Source organism: Ovis aries, chromosome 26, assembly GCF_016772045.2.
Source record: "Ovis aries strain OAR_USU_Benz2616 breed Rambouillet chromosome 26, ARS-UI_Ramb_v3.0, whole genome shotgun sequence".
Taxonomy (NCBI): Eukaryota; Metazoa; Chordata; class Mammalia; order Artiodactyla; family Bovidae; genus Ovis; species Ovis aries.
The window spans coordinates 36,976,525-36,996,476 of NC_056079.1; the positions used below are offsets into that span (position 1 = coordinate 36,976,525).

The 19,952-nt window shown below is 41.3% G+C and overlaps 1 protein-coding gene across 3 annotated transcripts in view; it reads left to right on the forward strand.

The window, feature by feature from the left end:
* The window catches only part of HOOK3 (hook microtubule tethering protein 3), an 89,954-nt gene that overhangs the window by 46,080 nt on the left and 23,922 nt on the right, over positions 1-19,952 (forward strand). For all 3 annotated transcript variants that reach the window (XM_060407064.1, XM_027962582.2, XM_060407065.1), the window contains exons 9-15: positions 182-345; positions 3,464-3,604; positions 5,038-5,239; positions 8,149-8,259; positions 9,159-9,246; positions 14,084-14,153; positions 16,086-16,226. In XM_060407064.1, coding sequence (XP_060263047.1) covers positions 182-345; positions 3,464-3,604; positions 5,038-5,239; positions 8,149-8,259; positions 9,159-9,246; positions 14,084-14,153; positions 16,086-16,226 — 917 coding nt within the window. The remainder of the gene's footprint in view (positions 1-181; positions 346-3,463; positions 3,605-5,037; positions 5,240-8,148; positions 8,260-9,158; positions 9,247-14,083; positions 14,154-16,085; positions 16,227-19,952) is intronic.

Genomic DNA, 19,952 nt, shown 5'->3' on the forward strand with positions numbered 1-19,952 from the left:
TTGCCTGGAGAGTTCCATGAACAGAGGATCCTGGTAGGCTACAGTCTGCGGGGTCACAAAGAGTTGGACACAACTGAGCGACTGACACACACACACAATTCATAATGGTAATTTACAAGTGGTTACTGCGGATTCCAGTGTAATTGGAGAAAACAGCCCCTGTCTTTCTACGTTCTAACAGGTCGCAGCACTGCAGGAGGAGAAAAGCAGTCTGTTGGCAGAGAATCAGGTATTAATGGAAAGACTTAATCAGTCAGATTCTATAGAAGATCCTAACAGTCCAGCAGGAAGGAGGCATCTGCAGCTCCAGACTCAGTTAGAGCAGCTCCAGGAAGAAACATTCAGGTAAAGGACCCCTCACTCAGACCTAATCTTTTAAAACCTGGTAATGTCTTTTGCAGTTAAGAATACAGTGTTAGGGCTTCCAGGTAACTGCAGACCAACGTGGCTCTGTGATTAGCCTCTTCCCAAAAGTCTTCCCACACACCGTGAAATAAGCGCACGTCTACGAAAGTTCTCACCCTCAACCTGACTTGCAGACAGAACGCCCCAGTTGAACCGTGACTGTGGATGGAGGGAAGGAGCATTCTTTACCATCCCACCCCTACCCCACCAGGTGCTTAGAGACAGCTAAAGTCAGACTGAGAAAAACGTCAGGAAGAAGTAGCAAAGGGGCCTGAGGGTGAGTTGGAACGGTCACTGGAAAGATTAAGTTCATGCAAAACTGGAAATCAAATTTAAAACAAAAGAAAGGAAGTTAGATCACAAACTGCAGGGATAGGGTTTCAAATTAAGTCTATCTTCTTAAAGGGCCAGATGCCCAAAAAAAAAAAAAAAAAAATTAACCAGGCGTGGAATTTAGCGATTGTGCCTTCCAGGGCACAGTTTAAGGGCATAAGAGAAAGGCCCGGGGCGAAGTTTATAGAGACAGATGTAGTTAAAGGGCAAGCCGATGTAAAGGAGTCCTCCTTTAACACATCTTCTTGAGGAGGAAAGGGCCAAAAAGGAAGAGGGCCCACGAGCAGTTGGGTGGTAAAAGAGAAAATCTGCTGTCCTGCAAGGCAGAACAGAGTGGCAAAGTCTAAGGACCTGGCAGGATGATAGAAGTACTATGTTACGAATTTCTAGAAAATGTATCATGACCCATTTCTTACGTAGCCATAGATTTTCAATGTTAAAACTGTGGGTAAAATTAAGTATCATTACTTATCCACTAACTTAATATGGTTACATATCTACCAGTCTTTATTTTTCTCCAGTGATGTGATGTTTTGTTTTGTTTTGTTTGCCTTGACCGGAAAAAAGTGCACTTTATCTTAGTATTCCCAGAAACCTAAGACAAATGTCCATTGCTTATGGTCTGCAACCGCAGTTTAGACTGTGATCTGAGGACCCTTTCGGAGAGTCTTCAGGCTCTCTCTCTTCCAGCTGCATATCTGTGTTAGACTAAATTTCCTTCATGAACCTCAGCCAAAAAACCCTCACATCAGATGCATGTAGAAACAGGAGAACCCAGCTGTCTTCTAGTAAACCAGTGATTTGAATCACAGAATGTAAAAAACATTGCCATCACCATTTTTAGAAAGTAGTTGTGTTTCATAAACAATATATTGTATTAACATAATGGGTTTATTACTGTTATTTTCAAATGACTAACATCTCATTTATAAGTATTCTTTAAACAATTCTGAAAAGAAGAGTAGCAAACTCAATCCAGTGCTATAGTAAAAATAAGCTTTATCCCAGAAATATTATTAAATCTGTTATAGTAACTGTTAAATCTATTACAGTAGATAAATGTATTATGCTGCCTCCAATCCATAAGTTAAAGAAGGAAGAATAAAAAATAAGCTTGGTACGTGAAATTATCAGTAAAGTTAAGAACATAAGGTGAAGATGAGTATTAATCTATTAATATTATTTGACTTTTTTGTTGATACTCTAAAATTCCTGGCTTTGCCCCTCACTAGCTGTATAACCTTCGGCATACCTCCATTTCTCTAAGATGGTCTAATAGTTTTGTCTACCCTCTAGAATTTTTGTGAGCATTAAATGATTTAACATATGTAAAGTATTTTAAGAATATTTCCTGGCACATAGAAGCTATATAAGATTTAGCTGTTGTTACTTTTCTAGAACATGAAATAAGAAAAAGAAATGAGATGAGAATACTGGAAAGACAAAAAGTAAATGATCATTATTTATAGATAATGTGTGTCCACCCAGAAGCTAGAAGAGAACCAGCTGAGAAGTCCTCAGAACCAGTAAACATTTAAGAGAGAGAGGGTTATGTGACACCTTTGCTTATGTTGCAAGCCTTGCTAACAGTAACTAGTATCACCAGGAACATTCTGCTTATATAAATGAAGAAGAAGAAAGAATTGTAACGCTTACCCTAATGGAAACAGCCTGGCACCCATGCAGCAAAATACAGACCCGGTGACACAAAGGATCCATAAACCAGTCCAAGCATATGTAAACGTTCGTAATATGATAAAAGTGGCATTTTCTAATCAATAGGGAAAGGTTATTTGTTAAATGGTTTGGGAAAGATTGGTAGGTATTATGACAGGAAAAGTTAGATTCCTGCAGTGTATCATATACCCAAATGGTTTCCAGAGAAATTGAAAACTTTAATGTTAAAAAATGAAACCTTATAAATAACTAACAGAAAATAATGAATTAGAAGAAAAAAGTTCTAATTGTGCATTAGAAGCAAAAACTATGAAGTGTGAGATTCATTAGTTGAATTGGATAAAAACTAAGAATCTTTATACATTAAATACGTAAACAAAATTAAAATAACCAGTGATAAAGATTTGTGACGTGAGAGAGGATCCTGTAAATCCAAAGGAAAGGTGTATGTATTAAGCAAAACAAATTCATACATGAATTCCCCAGCAGCCCAGTGGCTAGGACTCTGCACTTTTATTGCAGAGGGGCTAAGTTCAATCCCACAAGCCGTGAGGTTCAGCCAAAAAAGCAACAACGAATTAAAATAAATTAGGAACCATATTATCCATATTTTAGAGGTGAAAAGATCTATGAAAAGAAGTCAGGCTAGAAGATACACTCCATAAATGTTAACAGTAGGTACCCGTCTAGAGAGTAATGCATGATTTTTTTCTTCCTTGTTTTTCTGCATTTTTTAAGCTTTCAAAAAGAGTATGTTTATTTCCTAATTAAAAATAAAACTTAATGGCTGATACATTTTGAAATATACCGCTTGGTGTCTGACTTTCTGAGTGGAGGAATGGCAGTTGGTTGTTGTCTTTCTTCAAGTCTTAGAACGGCAGGATCTGTTTCCAGGATAGTTAAAACTTGGAAATGCAGCATGCATACTGTCACAAAAGTGGGAGACAAGTTCAAGAACGTATTGTCATTGTTTTCAACTTACTTGTGCTGTTCTAAGAAGAATTATTAGACAGCAGAGCTTTCTGGGTCTGTTTCGTTTCGATGACAGGCTGGAAGCAGCCAAAGATGACTATCGAATACGCTGCGAAGAGCTGGAGAAGGAGCTCTCTGAACTTCGGCAGCAGAACGATGAGCTGACCGCTCTGGCAGACGACGCTCAGTCTCTGAAGGACGAAATAGATGTTCTTAGGTAACCGACCCCCCATCCCCCTGGGATCTCAGACCCGCCAGGCCCCCAGGGTTCACCTCCACTCCACCTCATCTGTAGAGTGGGAACAGCACACACGCCCACTCAGGCTGATGTGTGGAACTGGGTGAGTCTGTTTCTAGGCCCTCGGGACAGTATCAGGCAGATCAGCGCTGCATATGAATGCTGGTTAAGTAGGAATAATCTCTGACCAGCACTTCCTGCTTGCATAGCTGTGAGCGTTCTCTCTGCTGCTCCTGGGTTGTCATTCTGCGTCGTCCGGCTGATCGGTTGTCCGCTTGCTCAGATCCTGTCTCCCCACGAGGCTCATTTCCTTGCTGGAATCAACTGCTCTCTCACCGGGCCCCTCGCTCCCTGCCTCTTCAGTTCTCCACCGTTCTGCCTGTATAACCTGCCCTCCGTCGGATCATTCCAACCATCTGTATCTTACCCTTTGGCTCTTAAATGCTGAGAACGAATAGAGAAAATCACATAGTGATGTCATTTTTGTCCTCCCACAGACTAATGATCCTCGCCCTCCTCTGGGCTCCCCCCATTGGTCCCCCATTCTGCTGCCCACCCACGAATGGCTCTGTCCCCACTTAGCTTGTCGCTGCTCTGAGTTTTCCTGACTCTTCTCACTTGTCTGTTCCCCCGCCCCCACCCCTCCTGAGCTGCAGTCTCGGTGGATGACGTTGCCCCCTGCACCGAGGGGCGGGGTCATGACCCGTGGACCCGCTGCGTGCTGTCTCCTGCATCCCCACCGTCTTTGGCCTCTGCTGCCTGCATGCAGACTGGTGCCCATCGCCCCGTCCACTGCTGACTCCTGGTGCTCTGGTCGCAGCCCTTCTTGGCTCTGCAGGGACCAGTGCCACACCAGTTATCACCTCTCTTCCCATTTGAATCCCCCCACCCCACCACCTGCCACCCGCCACCCCCAAGCATCTATTTGTGTTTCAGTCCCTCTCTTCTTACAAATCGTGAGAGAAGTACGACTCTCTGCTTCTCTCCAGAACAGATTTAGATTACACGGGGTCAGAGTTACATTCTCTCCTTCACCCACTAGCGTTCGCTACCGCCCGCCCCCACTGCTCCTCTGAAACAGCTGTTCCTCTGGTCACTAACAACATCCACTTGCCAAATTATTTGGACATCATTCAGTTTATTTTGCTTTTGTGCTTCATGGAACTCTGTGACTGACTACCTGCTCCTGCTTGCATTCCTCAAATTTTATGTGATGCTCTTCATTACAAATTTTGCTGTCACTTTGGTCACACTTTTGAACCTGCCCAAAAAGCTAAGCTGGACTCAACCTTTGGTCTTGTCGTTTCATTAGAACGTGTTACTTCCTGGCGACCTTCCTGGCTTAGCCCCGTCTGCAGCAGCTCTACAGCTGTGGGTGTGTTTGTGATTCCTGGTTTCCCATCTCGTTCTAGACATTCTTCTGATAAAGTTTCTAAACTAGAAGGCCAAGTAGAATCATATAAGAAGAAGCTAGAAGATCTAGGTGACTTGAGGCGGCAAGTTAAGCTCTTAGAAGAAAAGAATACTATGTATATGCAGAACACAGTCAGTCTGGAGGAGGAGCTGCGAAAAGCCAACGCGGCTCGAAGTCAACTCGAGACGTATAAGAGACAGGTAAGAAGAGTCGCGTGGTTTCTTAACGTTGTTTGCAGCTGAATTCCCCAGAGTCACACCGGCTCACCAGAGTCCACCGACTTGTTTTCACAGTATTCGGTTTTTCACCTCTGAAACTCGGTTCTTATCCGGAGGTTATCGATGGGTCCCTGCAGCAGATGCTTCTGTTACGTCTTAATGTATTGCACTGCGTCTTGGCCGCTGTGCTCAGACTGCCTCTGGTTGCAGCAGTCGGGGGCTCCTCTTTGTTGAGGTGCACAGGTTTATCCTTGCGGCGGCCTCTCTTGCCGTAGAGCCTGGGCTCTAGGAGCCCAGGCTTCAGTAACTGGCACATGGGCTCAGTGGTTGTGGCACACGGGCTTAGTTGCCCTGCAGCATATGGGATCTTCCCAGACCAAGAACTGAACCCACGTGCCCTGCGTTGGCAGGCAGATTCTTAAATGTTGGAAGGGAAGTCCTATACGCTGATTTTACAATCTTGTCAAATTCCCATATTACTACTTTTGGGGGGGGACCATTTGTAAAGTCTTTATTAAATTTGTTTTGATATTGCTTCTATGCTTTGACTTTTTGGCCATAAAGTATGTGGGATCTTAGCCCCCTGACCAGGGATGGAACCTGAATCCCCTGCGCTGGAAGGCAGGGTCTTAATCCGTGGACCACCACGGAAGTCACCCATATTACTTCTAACGATGTCTGTTAGTTTTCTTGTCAGAAGTCATATTTTACACAAATAAAAATCTTTTTTTGTTTCTTTATTTTTACAGCATACCCTTTTTTTCCTTCTTAATCAGCGCACCTAACCTTTACTATAGTCTTGAACAGAAGCAATAATAATAGACAACCATTTCTTGTTGTTGATTTTTTATGCAGTACTTTAAATGTTTTACCAGTATGTTATAAGCATGGCTTTAGGTTAAGGTAGCCACCTTTTCTTAAGAGTAACAAAATTTCGTTGTCTTCCTAATTTCATGGGTATTTTTCGTAAGCGGATGTTGAATTTAATCAGCTACACCTGTCGAGAGACTCCTGTGCTGCTGCTCCTTTCTGTTGGTCTGATGAATTATAGTAGTAGATCTCTGCCGAAACCGTCCTTGCATTCCTGGGACAAGCTTAGTTTACTCAGAGCAGGTTTATTTGTCGTTTCACATTGTTAGATTCACTTGGTTTATTTTACTTGGAATATGTTACCTCTACAATTCGTTTACTCAAAGTTTTCTATCTCGTGCTTTCCTTGTCTTCTGATTTTGGCATCAAAATTATATTCAATTAATATAATAGAGACGTTTTAGTAGAACAACCCAACCCTGTACACCATGTATGGCTGGTGGGGGTATTTGGTGAATACATTTTTCCACATTTCATTATGAAAATTTTCAACATACAACTAAGTTGAAAGAATTACTGAAAGTTAAATATAGTCCAGAGAAGCTATAAGTGTGATTAAAGGGTATTAAGTTAAAATAAGAAATGATTTTATCGGAGTTCCAGAGAGAAGAACAGAATTATAGAGGGACATTATTTGAAGGAAGGAATGGCTGAGCGTTTTTCAGAATTCATAAAAGACATCAGATTTAGTATTAACCATGAATTACAAACAGAATAAATAGAAAAGAATTCTACACCTATAATTATTATGGTGAAATTGCGCTATAGAATATAGAAATATTACACTCGTTTTCTCTGTTTCTGATCTTCTTGTTCAGTCGCTAAGTCGTCTCCAATTCTGCGACCCCATGAACTAGTTTCTGATCTGGAGCTTAATGTTATTTTATTTTTTGTTGTAATACTCTTTCTGCAGCTTCTCTCTTGGTGGGTATTCACACCTGCGTGATCATATTTGGTGGTATTTTTTTCCTTTTGCAATTTAGGTTTCTTTCTTTATTTTCTTCAAGTATCTAACTCCAATTTAACGTCCTTGGAGGGCTTATTCTGCTGTTTAACGTCCTTGGAGGGCTTATTCTGCTGTTTAACGTCCTTGGAGGGCTTATTCTGCTGTTTAACGTCCTTGGAGGGCTTATTCTGCTGTTTTGCTTTTGTTCATACTGTTAATGTTCTTCTGCTGACTGTTGTTCTTAGTGGTTTGTTTCTTGAACACTTTTGTGATTTGGGGTTTTGCTCTCATCTTTAGCTTTGAGAGTACCGGGGACCTGGTTGAGGCTGTGTTCCTCCAGGCAATATGTGTGTTTTGTATGCCAGATTTACCACTGCGTTACCAGCCAGAGTGACTTAAATTAATTGCTTGGTTTAGGGTTTGCCAAACAAGACATATGGCAAAAATTCTAACACAAATCCATGTATCCACAGGCTATGGTTACACATTTTCAAGTTACACTCACTTTAAGGCAGGCAAGTTTCCTTATTGACTTTGCCAGCTGATGGGTTTTTTTCCCTAACCTACTGACTCACCATCTTTCAAAACCCAAGGTAGTTTAACCACCACCACCTGTCTCCCCATATGTTAAAGTTCTGGATCCCTGGTACTTCCAGTGGCATCTCACAGTGCCCTTAGCTTCCTCACAAACCTCCACTCCAATTTTAGCCTCTGATGACCTCCCACACTTTCTTATAAACTTAGCAATGCTGTCAGACTCTTTTCCCCCTTAGCATTTCTTTTGCTTCATGCTGAAAGGACTTCCAGACTGCCCAGTTACCTGTGTTACAGGAAACAAAAGTCCCGTAGGTTTTTCTAGGTTTGAGCATTTGTTCTTCCAGATGATCTGGTTTTAGAACCACAGTATCTAGGCAGATTTCTGTACCTAGGTTCTCTCCATTGAGTCAGGCTTCTGTAACTTATCTATTTTTTTTTGAGTATCTATGGGGAAGATAATCCTCATAGATCCGTAGAAGACATTTGATAATTTCTAATGTATCAAATTATAAAAGTTAATGATACCTTTCTATGCCAGGTAGTAGAACTGCAAAATAGATTATCTGAAGAATCGAAGAAAGCGGATAAATTAGATTTTGAATATAAGCGGCTAAAAGAAAAAGTTGACAGTCTTCAAAAAGAAAAGGATGTGAGTATATATATGGGCATTTTGGTTTTGATCAGTGCTGAAATTAAGAAAGTGATATTTAATTCTTATTTTGGGTATGTTAATTTCTTCTGTTTATAAATTTAAAGTTTAGAGACCCTATTGATTTTTAAAATTATTTATTTTTAATTGGCAGATAATTGCTTTACAGCACTATTTGGTTTCTGCCATCTATCAGCATGAATCAGCTATAGGTATATGCATGTCCCCTCCCTCTTGAACCTCTCTCCTGCCTCCCACCCTTCTAGGTTGTCACAGAGCATTGGATTTGAGCTCCCTGCACCTGTTGATTTTTAAATTAAAGAAGATTTATATTTGTATTTCAGAAATAGATCTAAAATGAAAGATTGAGAGACTGTTCACTCTTATTTTCTATATATTTAACTTTTATACCACTGTTGCGTCTTTTCCATCATCTTACTTGTGATTTGCTATAAATTTATGTAGCTTTTCTGTTTCCTGTATGTTTAATACAGAGGACACAATTCTTTTTGTTGTTGTTCAGCGCATTTTGAAGCTTTTTTAAAAAATATTTTTACTTTGTCATAATTCATGAATTGTGTCTTTGTTGTGTGATTTTTATGTTTCATGAAAAGAATTTTATTTACATAATAAGATGCTCATTGTTAAGAATGGAGTAGATAGTTTTGTTTCTTACAGTTAACTAGATGAAATACTGCCTCGCCCATATAATATATTCAGTATGGTTGAACTGGAAAAAATCTAACCTTTTCCTCCTGTGATTGTTCTGTAAAAGATTGAAAGCTCTAACATGTTCCTGTTGCACACTGTTTCTCATTCTGTCGGGTAAGGCAGAGGCCGCTAATGGGTAAATCCATGAAGGTTGAAGCTGACTTCCCTTGTTCTTAATGTCCCTCCAGAGGTTGCGATCGGAAAGGGATTCTCTGAAGGAAACCATTGAAGAGCTTCGCTGTGTTCAGGCTCAGGAAGGACAGCTCACAACTCAAGGTAACTAATGTTTCAAAAGCCCAAACAAGACTATTTGTTTCGGTAGTATCAGGAAAAATGTTAAGATTCATTTTAAGGTGATTGCACCAAAAAAACAAGAACTTCAAGTTGGAGAAGAGGCCATGAGATTGATACAAATTTTGAACTGTTACCCAGACTTTATGGAAAATGGACGATAGTTATGAGACCAAATTTATTTACCTACTTTTTAATTTTAATTCAAATGTTTATATATAACATATATATATATACGCCACTTAGTTGTGTCCAACTCTTTGCAGCCCTGTGGACTATAGCCTGCCAGGCTCCTCCGCCCATGAAATTTTCCAGGCAAGAATATTGGAGTAGGTTGCCATGTTCCCATCGCAGGGATTGAACCCTCATTTCTTGTGTCTCCTGCATTGGCGAGCAGTTTTTTTTACTGCTAGTGCCACCTGGGAATGCATTCAAATGTTTGGGTTTTATTAAATCATTTGTTAAATCATTTGTGTTAATAGTAAACCTGAAAAGTTTCTAGTGACCTCTTTAAAAGTATATCAGACTTTCTAAATCAATGATCTTTCTTTCAGCTGAGAAGTGAGGTGGGTAGCAGTTCACTAACACCCACTACTTGGGAGCTTAACGTCCAAAGTAGAAACCTTTTCCTCCTCACAGGAAAGGAGCTGCACTTTGTTGAGAGTTTGCCTTCCACCTCTTGGGAAGCATGTGAGCCTGGCTGAGGACTCATACACTTCACCATCTGTTCACTCCCACTCACGTTTCCAGCCCCTGGCTTTCCTGTTACCAGAGACTAGACTCTCTCTTTTCCTCTGATTACAGCCTCCTTTTCCCTGCGCCCTCTTTCTGCCAAACCTGCTCGTTAGCTCCATCCTCCTTCAGCCCCCTCTGTGATCTCTAATGACCATACTGATCGCCTGCTTTCCCAGCTCACCCAACCTGCATACCTGCATTTCAGTATCCTCTTGACCTATTTCTGAACCAGCTTGTCAAACCCTAGCTCAGTTTTTTGTTTTTGTTTTTATAATTTTATTTCTCTGTTTATTTTCTTGCTGTGGTGGGTCTCTGTTGCTGCGTGTGGGCTTTTATCTAGTTGCATGAGCAGGGACTGCTCTTCGTTAGCGTGCTCGAGCTGCTCATTGCTGTGGCTTCTCTTGGTGGAAAGCACGGGCTCTCTGCGTGTGGGCTTCGGTAGTGGGGGTTCACGGGCTTAGCTGCTCCACAGTATGTGGAATCTTCCTGGACCAGGGCTCGACCCCGTGTGCCGTGCACTGGCAGGTGGATTCTTAACCACTGGACCCACCAGGGAAGTCCTGTGGTTTACTTTATACACAGTAGCTTGCATCTGCCAATCCTGAGCTCCTGATTTATCCCCCCACCCACCCACTTTCCCCTTTGGTAAGCATAAGTTTGTTTTCTATGTCAGTGAGTCTGTCTCCATTTTGTAAATAAGTCATGGTAAATACTCTTAGCAATCTCGGAATAGAAGGAAACTTCTGCAGCCTAGTAAAGGTCATCTGTGAACATCCTACAACTGACCTCATACTTAGTGATGGAAGACAAAGTGCTTTTCCCCTAAGACCAGGAACAAGGCAAGGCTGTTCAGTCTAGCCACCAGTGTTCAACCTGGAGTTTCTCGCCAGTGCAGTCACGGAAGAAAAAGAAGAAAGAAATGAAGGGCATTCAGATTGGAAAGGAGATCTGACAGCTGAGTTCAGCAAGGTCTCAATGTCCAAGATCAGTGTATAAATACATTTCTGTGTACTATTAGTAAATAATCTGAAAATGAAATTGCAGTAGTTATCTTAAGGAATAAACTGCAGACAAGTTTAGCAAAGAAATGCAAGACTTCTGCACTGAAAACTATGAATCATTACTAAGATAAATATATAAATAAGTGTAAAGACATTCCACATTCAGTTGTGAAGAGAGACTGCAGTTCTCTTCATATTGGTCTAAAGATTCAATACAATCCCAATCAGATTCTCAGCAGACTTTTTTGTAGAAATTGATAAGCTGATTCTACTGATACAATTTATATGAAAAAAGAAAGGGTCCACTATAACCAAAAAAAAAAAACTTAAAAAATAAAAAGTTGGAGAGCTTACACATCCTGATTTCAAGAGTTACTTTAGGGACTTCCCTAGTGGTCCAGTGGTTAAGACTTCACCTTCCAACACAGGCCGTGCAGATTGAATCCCTGGTCGGGGAGCTCAGATCCCTTATGCCTCAGGGCCAAAAAATGCAAACATAAAAAACAAAAGCAATATTGTAATAAATTCCATAAAGACTTTAAAAATGGTCCATGTCAAAAAACAGAAAAAAAAAGTTACTGTAAAACTGCTCTAATTGAACAAGGTGAAACTCGCATAGAATAGAGACATAGAGATTAGTGTAGTATATGCCACATTAATAGAATGAAGGAAAAAACCACATCATCATCTCAATTGATGCAGAAGAGGCAACTGACAAAGCCCAAAACTCTTTCTTTAAAAAAATAATGTAAACTAGAAAGGAAACTTCCGCAGCATGAGAAAGGTCGTACGAAAAACCCACAGCTAACGGCACACTCAGTGATGAAGAACTAGAAGCTTTTCTTCTAAGATCAGAAATAAGACAGTAATGCCTGCTAGCACCGCTTCTATACTTTTGTTCAACATGCTACAGGAAGTTCTAGCCAGAGCAATTGGACAAAGAAAAAAAAAAATCTGAATTGGGAAGGAAGAACCAAAAATATTTCTGTTTGCAGATGACATGCTCTTATATGTTGAAACCCTTTAAAAACTACACACAGGAAAAAAAAACTGTGAGAACTAATAAAATGAATTCAGCAAATTTACGGGATATAAAATCAAACCACAAAAATGAGTTACATTTCTATACACTAGCAGTGAACAATATGGAAAGTAAATTAAGAAAACAATTTGATTTATAATAGGATTAAAAAGAGTAAAATACTTGGGAATAAATCTAACCAGGAAGACACTTGCACCCTGAAAAGTACAAAACACTGCTGAAAAAAATCAAAACCTAAATGGGAAGATATCCATGTTCATTTGAGACTTAATATTGTTAAGATGACATCACCGAAACAGTCTACAGATTTCAGTGCAATTCTTATTAAAATGCTGATAGTACTTTTTGCAGAAATAGAAAAACCCAGCCTAAAGTTTACATAGACTTTCAAGGGATCCTGAAAAGCCAAAACAATCTTGAAAAAGAAAAAATTTAGCTTGAGGACTTCCACTTCCTGATTTTAAAACTTAGTAAAATGTTAGAGTAATCCAAATAGTATGTATAGGTGAAAGGACAGATGTATAGACCAATGGAGTAGAATATAAAAAGCCTGGAAATAAACCGTCCCATGGACAGACAGTTGATTTTCAAGAGGAGCATCAAGACAACTTAGTGCAGGAAAGGAAAGTCTTTCAAGCAGATAGTGCTGGGAAAGCTGGATGTCCACATCCAGAAGAAGGAAGGTGTCCACCCTGATACCATATACGAAAAAGAAGTCAACATGGAACCCTAAATGTAAGGACTACAACTGTAAAACTTAAGAAGAAAACATAGAAGAAAATCATCATGCTGTTGGATTCAGCAGGGATTCCTTGGAATTGATACCAAAAGTATAGGCAGCGAAAGGAGTCACAGGTACACTGGACTTCATCAAAATTAAAATCTTCTCTGTGTCAAACAACACTGTCAGTAGAGTGAAAAGGTGGTGTGCAAGATGGGAGGGAATGTTTGCAGATCCTTTATCTGACAAGTGATTGATGTCCAGAGAGTATAATGGACTTCTGCAACTTAGCAGCAAACAAGCAAAGGACTTAAAGGACACGTTTCTCCAAAGAAGATATCCAGATGGCCAGTATTTAAAGGACTTCTACAACTTAGCAGCAAACAAGCAAAGGACTTAAGGACGCGTTTCTCCAAAGAAGATATCCAGATGGCCAGTATTTGTATATGAAACAGTGCTCAACATCGTTAGTCATTAGAGAAATGCAGGTCAAACCCACAGTGAGGTCCCACTTCATACCCATTAGGATGGCTGTTATCAAAAATGAAAGAAAAGGGAGATAACAAGTGTTGAGGATGTGGAGAGATCAGAGCGCTCTTGCATTGCTGGTGGGAATGTAAGATGGGTCAGCCACTGTGGAAGAGTTTGGTGGTTCTTCATAATAAAAAGTTAAAGTTCCCATATGATCTAAAAATTCTGTTCCTAAGTATATACCCAAAAGAATCAAAGCAAGACTCAACTAGATCCTGGTACGCCAGTGTTCACAGCAGCATCATTCACAGGAGCCAAAAGGCAGGAACAACCCGTGTGTCCGTCAACAGATAAATGAATAAAGAAAATGCGATATGTATGTACAATGGAATATTATTGGGCCATATAAAGAGGTGAAATTCTGATTAATGCTGCAGTGTAGATGAATATTGAAAGCAGCATGTTAGGTGAAGTGAGCCAGGCACCAAAGGACAGATGCTGATATGAGGTATCTAGAATGGCCAGACATTGGAATTAAAGTTACAAGGGGCTAAAGGAGAAAGCACTGGGGAGTAGTTACTGCTTAATGGTTACAGATTTTGTGTATTGAGTGATGGAAGCATTTGGAAATAGACAGTAGTGATGGTTTCCACAAAATGATGCCTTGGTGTCAGCACAGGACTTCGCGTTACTCAACTGTACACTTAAAAATGTTAAAATGATAATGATGATGATGGAAGGCAACTGTGACGTAGTTTTTGTACTTTAATGCTCAAAGTAGGGTTCATATAGGGACTAAAGGAGGTAGTTGTGGTCTATCTTGACCTTAAGTCAATGCTTGTGTGTTTATAGGGTTGATGCCTCTGGGAAGTCAGGAGTCTTCAGACAGTCTTGCAGCAGAGATCGTCACACCGGAAATCAGGTAAGGAGATGGTGAAGTCCAGTCGCACTTCACAGTACTGTTGTAGAAACCTTACTCCTCTGTGATACAGAGGACCAGTTCCTTACTCTTTATCACTAACGCTTTCAACCTGAACTCGAGGTTCTGTGTCCTTGATTTCAGCACCTTAGAGACCGTCTCAGCTGGCCATACAGAAGCTTGGTTTCTCTCTTGGGAGGACAGGGTCTCACACATACACAGCAGACAAACACATCTCTGCTTGGGTATCCTCAGCAGACATTTAGCCGTGAAACCACTTGGCCCAAAGACAAAGGTTATGCTTAGCCTTCGGCCTGCAAAATACTTAGTCACTGAGATTTATTACCTAAGTGCAAGGAATGGTCTGGGGAAGACAGAAGCAGAGACAGGAGGAAACATCGCCCTGTCTCTATTGCTCTTCCCTCAGTAGTTCCTTACATTTGTATTTTAAATATTCCGTTTATTTTAGTGTATGCCTAGCTTTATGTATAAGAATGAGTGATTGGAAAGCATCAGCTGTCCAGCAAAAGGTTAATGATTAATCCTAAATATTGCTTTTACCTTATTTGGGCTGATTAATTTGCCCCCTTTTTAAGTTGACACCAGCCCTGAATCTTGATAGCATCCTTGGAGGTATTAGCTAAAATAACAGTTATTAAAAGTTTTATAAACTGTGAAAGTTGCCATAAGCATTCAAACATTTGTTGAATAAAGGAAGACAGTATTTATTATTGAAGGTGTGTAATGCAACACCAATTTTGGAAGCATCTTGGATACCTTTTACTTTTTTGCCATCTGATATGATACTTTATTATTGGACCAATAAAATTTGTTTCACAAATGAATACTTATTTTTATGAATATTTATAAATAAATGCATGCTGCATGCTAAGTCGCTTCAGTCGTGTCCAGTTCTGCAACCCTATGGACTCTGGCCCACCAGTCTGACCATGGGATTCTCTAGGCAAGGATACTGCAGGGGGTTGCCATTTCCTTCTCCAGGGGGTCTTCCCAACCCAGGGGTGAAACCTGCATCTCTTGTGTCTCCTGCATTGGCAGGCAGGCTCTTTACCACTGGCGCCATGTGGGAAGCCCCTGTAAATAAACAGTTATGTCCAAAAAACAAATTTTAAGGAAGTTTGTAGGTAATGAGGTTGGATTTTTAAACTGAGAGGAGAGAACAATGATGAAAATTCAACAAAATGGCTTTTATTGAGTATTACTCAGTACAAATTAAAATATGCTCTGTGTCTACAAGAGCTACCAAGGTGAAACAATGCAAGAGGTGAAACTTCTCAATACATTAATAGACCAGTATTGACATAGGTCAGTATTCTTGACACATAGTGAGATTTTCTTTTCCAGTTTGCAAAAATCTATTAAAAGTGATAATTTTTACTAATGTTAAGGGTGTGGAAAAGTTAGAAACCTCATAAACTAAAAATAAAAGAGATACAGGTTTTTAATTGAGATATAATTGACGTATAACTCTGTAGTATGTTTAGGTATACAACATAATGATTTGACATGTGAATGAAGGATATGTATATGTTGTGAAATGATCACCAGAGTAAGTTCAGTTAGTATCCATCGCCACACAGAACTACAAAAAAAATTTTTTTTCTTACAGTTATACAGCTTTTCTTTTAAGCAGTTTGGCAGAATGTGTAAATGTTTAAATTAGAAAGAAAATAGGATTTTGAAACCTCATTCATTACACATCATGATATTTGGAGATTGTTTATCTTCAGACCATCAATTCTATTATAAAAAGAAAGAGCTTGAGACCTGAGATGTGCTGTCTCAGCCAGTTAGGAGCTAAATTTCTTGCAGGTTCTTTTTTTTTTTTTTCATTTCTGTTCTATGTATTAAATCTGTAACGGTGCCTCGCTGGATTTTGATAACCCTGTTAATCAGTTTTTCTTCTGCTCTCAGGGAGAAGCTCATTCGTCTTCAGCATGAGAATAAGATGTTAAAAATCAACCAGGAGGGTTCCGACAATGAGAAGATCGCCTTGCTGCAGAGCCTTCTGGATGACGCCAACCTCCGCAAGAACGAGCTGGAGACGGAGAACAGGTGAGGGCACGGCGGCCACTCTGCTCGCTGTGATCTGATCCCTTCAAACACAGATCCGAGCTATAGGCGCAAGTGGAGCGTTCTCCTCCATTGCATTTCATGAGTCCTTTTTCCCACTTACGGGCAGATTTGCCTAAAAAGGCTGTGTCTCTGTGATAGAAGCCCCATCTCCAGTTCTTCAGGCAAAACGATACCAAAGTCCTGCCATTCCCCCTTCCTAATCACTAATTAAAACTAGAAGCTTAAACAGCCTGGCATTGCAGGAGACATGGGTTCGATCCCTGGTCCAGGAAGCCCCCATGTGCTGAGGATCAGTGAAGCCCGTGTACCACAGCTCCTGAGCCCGGGGGACGTGACTCCTGAGCCCGAGCTCTAGAGCCCGGGGAACGTGACCCCTGAGCCCTGCTCTAGAGCCCGGGGGATGTGACCCCTGAGCCCTGCTCTAGGGCCCGGGGGACGTGACCCCTGAGCCCTGCTCTAGAGCCCGGGGGACAGGACTCCTGAGCCCGTGCTCTAGAGCCAGGGGGATAGGACTCCCGAGCCCGAGCTCTAGAGCCAGGGGGACAGGACTCCCGAGCCTGAGCTCTAGAGCCTGGGGGACATGACTCCTGAGCCCTGCTCTAGAGCCCGGGGGATGTGACTCCCGAGCCCGTGCTCTAGAGCCCGAGGGATGCGGCTCCTGAGCCCTGCTCTAGAGCCCAGGGGACGTGACTCCTGAGCCCTGCTCTAGAGCCCGGGGGACAGGACTCCTGAGCCCTGCTCTAGAGCCCGGGGGACGTGACCCCTGAGCCCTGCTCTAGAGCCCGGAGGACACGGCCCCCGAGCCTCTGCTCTAGGGCCCGGGGACACGGCTACTGAAGCCCGAACGCCCCAGAGCAGCAGAGAAGGTTGGCAATGAGAAGCCCGCACACGACAACTGGAGAGTAGCCCGTGCTCACCACAGCTAGAGAAATCCCCACGCAGCAACGAAGACCCAGCGCAGCAGAAAGCAAAATTAATTCATTAAAGATAAATAAAGTCTTTAAAAAACTTAGAGGATAAAATAATGTCACCATTCATTGACAGTCTTTGGAGACACTTTTACTTTGTCATCATGATCAGATTAATAAGTTTGCCTTGTTTAGACAAGCTGATGTTTCAAAGAATCAGTTGGTATAAGGAAAATAGTAGGAACCCCCATAATGAATTGATAGAGCTTTCTTTTTTTAATCTGTTAATCCTTGCTACTCTAGTTGGAAATCATCCATCTTATCAATAATTCAATTATTTTGAGAATTTAGAATCTGCAAATCTAATAAGCACATCACTTTCCTGCTTGTAAGTTTTCAGAGTATTGCAGTAGGCAGTCATTCCAACTACTTTTAAAAGCAGTTCTTACTCTGGCAAGGATTACTTTTATATTTTGTTGTGACAGTCTTCTGATTCTTCTCCTTTTTGGAAACGTTTCTTACATCCCAAACATATGGTGTCTTGTCTTTCTCTTAGAGCTGTGATATTCCATCATTTTTTGAGGGATTTGACATTTTTATAAATAGTTTCACAGTTTATATGATATTACAGATTCTTTGCTTATTATGCCTGATAGATTTGGCATTTTCCAGGTATGAGTCAGTCTTGAGAGTCAAAATTGTTATGACAGCTTTACGTACTCCACCTTTCTTCCTGTGACTTTAATTTTTAAACCTGCTGAGGGAGACTCAGCAAACAGTGTGCACAGTAGGGTGATTTATTAGAGCGTAATTGAATATAAACAGAAGGAGACATTTGCACCTCAGCTCTCAGGAGCATGGATAATGAGTACTTTATTTAAAAAGAATACTTAGAAAAAGTGGGAAAAGAGAAGGGAAAGGAATAAGAACAGTGGAAAATAGGTGGCAATCTTGCAGAGCCCAGGTGAGAGCACCTGGAATTACCCCTCCATCCTCGGCCTCCTCTGTATCTTAGCGTCTTAGTCAGGAGAGCCTACTCCCGACACTAATTTCTTGTCAGGGAATCAGCACCTGCTACATCTATAACACTCTGCCGTGTCTTTCACAGGCCTTCCTACAGCTTTTGCCCTTTTCTCCTTAAAAACAGAACAACTAGTTGTCATTCGTACTATAGCACTTGTACGTCCAGATGACTGGTTACCTCCCAAGTGCCTGTTATTTACGGCTGTGTTGGTTTATCAGATTGCAACACCAATAACTTACCTGTAGGTCATAGCCATCTGTGGGTTTTATGACCTGCCACAGTAATAATAATAATAGCAGCTAGCATTTATTAAGCCACTGTTTGTTCCAAACACGGTGCTGAGTGTTTTAAACATGTGGTCTTACTTACTAGAGCTTTGCAGATGGAGGAATTTGGACTGAGACCCGGGCTACCTGACTGCAAAGCCTCTAGTCAGCCAGTTTATCTTCTGCCCTATTTGTAAAACATTTTCTTTCACATCTTCCCCCTCACTGGATGCTTTTCCTCTTAGGTGGATTATCATGTGTTGTCTTGCTGAGTTTAATAAGTACTTACATTACCTGGTCTCTCCCTTAACCTCCTAGTAGTTGACAGCCCTGGACTAGAACCGCGCAAGCAGAGTTTCAGTCCCGCTGAGTCTTATAGCTGTGTGACCGTAAATCCAATTTGCTCACACCATACCTCACCTTAGAAGGAGAGCCCAGCCTCCAAAGTCCTTTCCAGTTGGTTTTTCCAGTAAGCTGGCATTTGTTAAAATCCGTGATACCTCCTGACCTTCCTGCTGACCTCTGACTATTAGGAGAAGCACAGAGGATCCGGAGTAGAGCCACATCAGAATCTCTCACCCACGAGGTCGGCATTATAATCCTCACTTCTATTGCAGTGAACTTTTTCATGTATATTTACATACATGTTATAGCTTCGTACATGTGTGTGCATGCTTGATCCGTACTTTAACCAGTATTTTAGACTATGTGTTACGACATTTACAGTGGCCTCCACTGGTAGTAATATTTGTTGACTAAATAAATTTCAAAAATCGCTAGGATGGGAAGTTGAAATAGTCTCAGAGTTTGATATATTTTCCGTATTGCTTCCTGAGAAGATTAAAGTTACAGTCAGTAATGTACTTATGTCCCTCTGTTCCCTTATTGAATATGAATTTTCAGATAATTCTTTCACTGAGTGTAAAAGCAGATTCCTTTGTGTGAAAAACATCAGTTATAACTATGGGTTTCTTATATCTTTACTGTGATTCTCACTAAATTATAGCACCTGGAGGTTTATAATAAGAATTTCTTGTTGAGTGTAAAAAGTTTCATGCTGAAATTCTTGGCCGTTTGGATTCTAAATAGTCATTGCCCTGTTTCGTCCTTAATTGGGGGGCATCTGTCTTTTCCTAAAGTGTTTATTACTAGACCCGCCAGCCCTGTGGTAGCATCCTGGACTTCTCCTCCTCCCCTTTTTACAGTGTTCATTGCTGATCACTTCCCCCTCCTCAGTTCTTCTCAGCTTCAGGAGTAGCCCTGGCTCGTTCCTTCTGAGTCCCTTGTTCCTCTCCAGGGTGAGCCGTCCCTTCCGCCCTCTGCTTGGTGATCTGCCAGGGGCCTTTCTGGTCTCTCGTGCACGGGGCTGCACTTTCTGCGGCCACTGTCGTTCATGCTCACGGCTCCAGTCGTCACCAGACGGCCCTCGGGTCTGTAGGGTCCACTGCGCCCTCCTGCTGGGCGCCAGTTGCACAGGTCCAGCCATTGTAACAGGCATTTCCCGTCG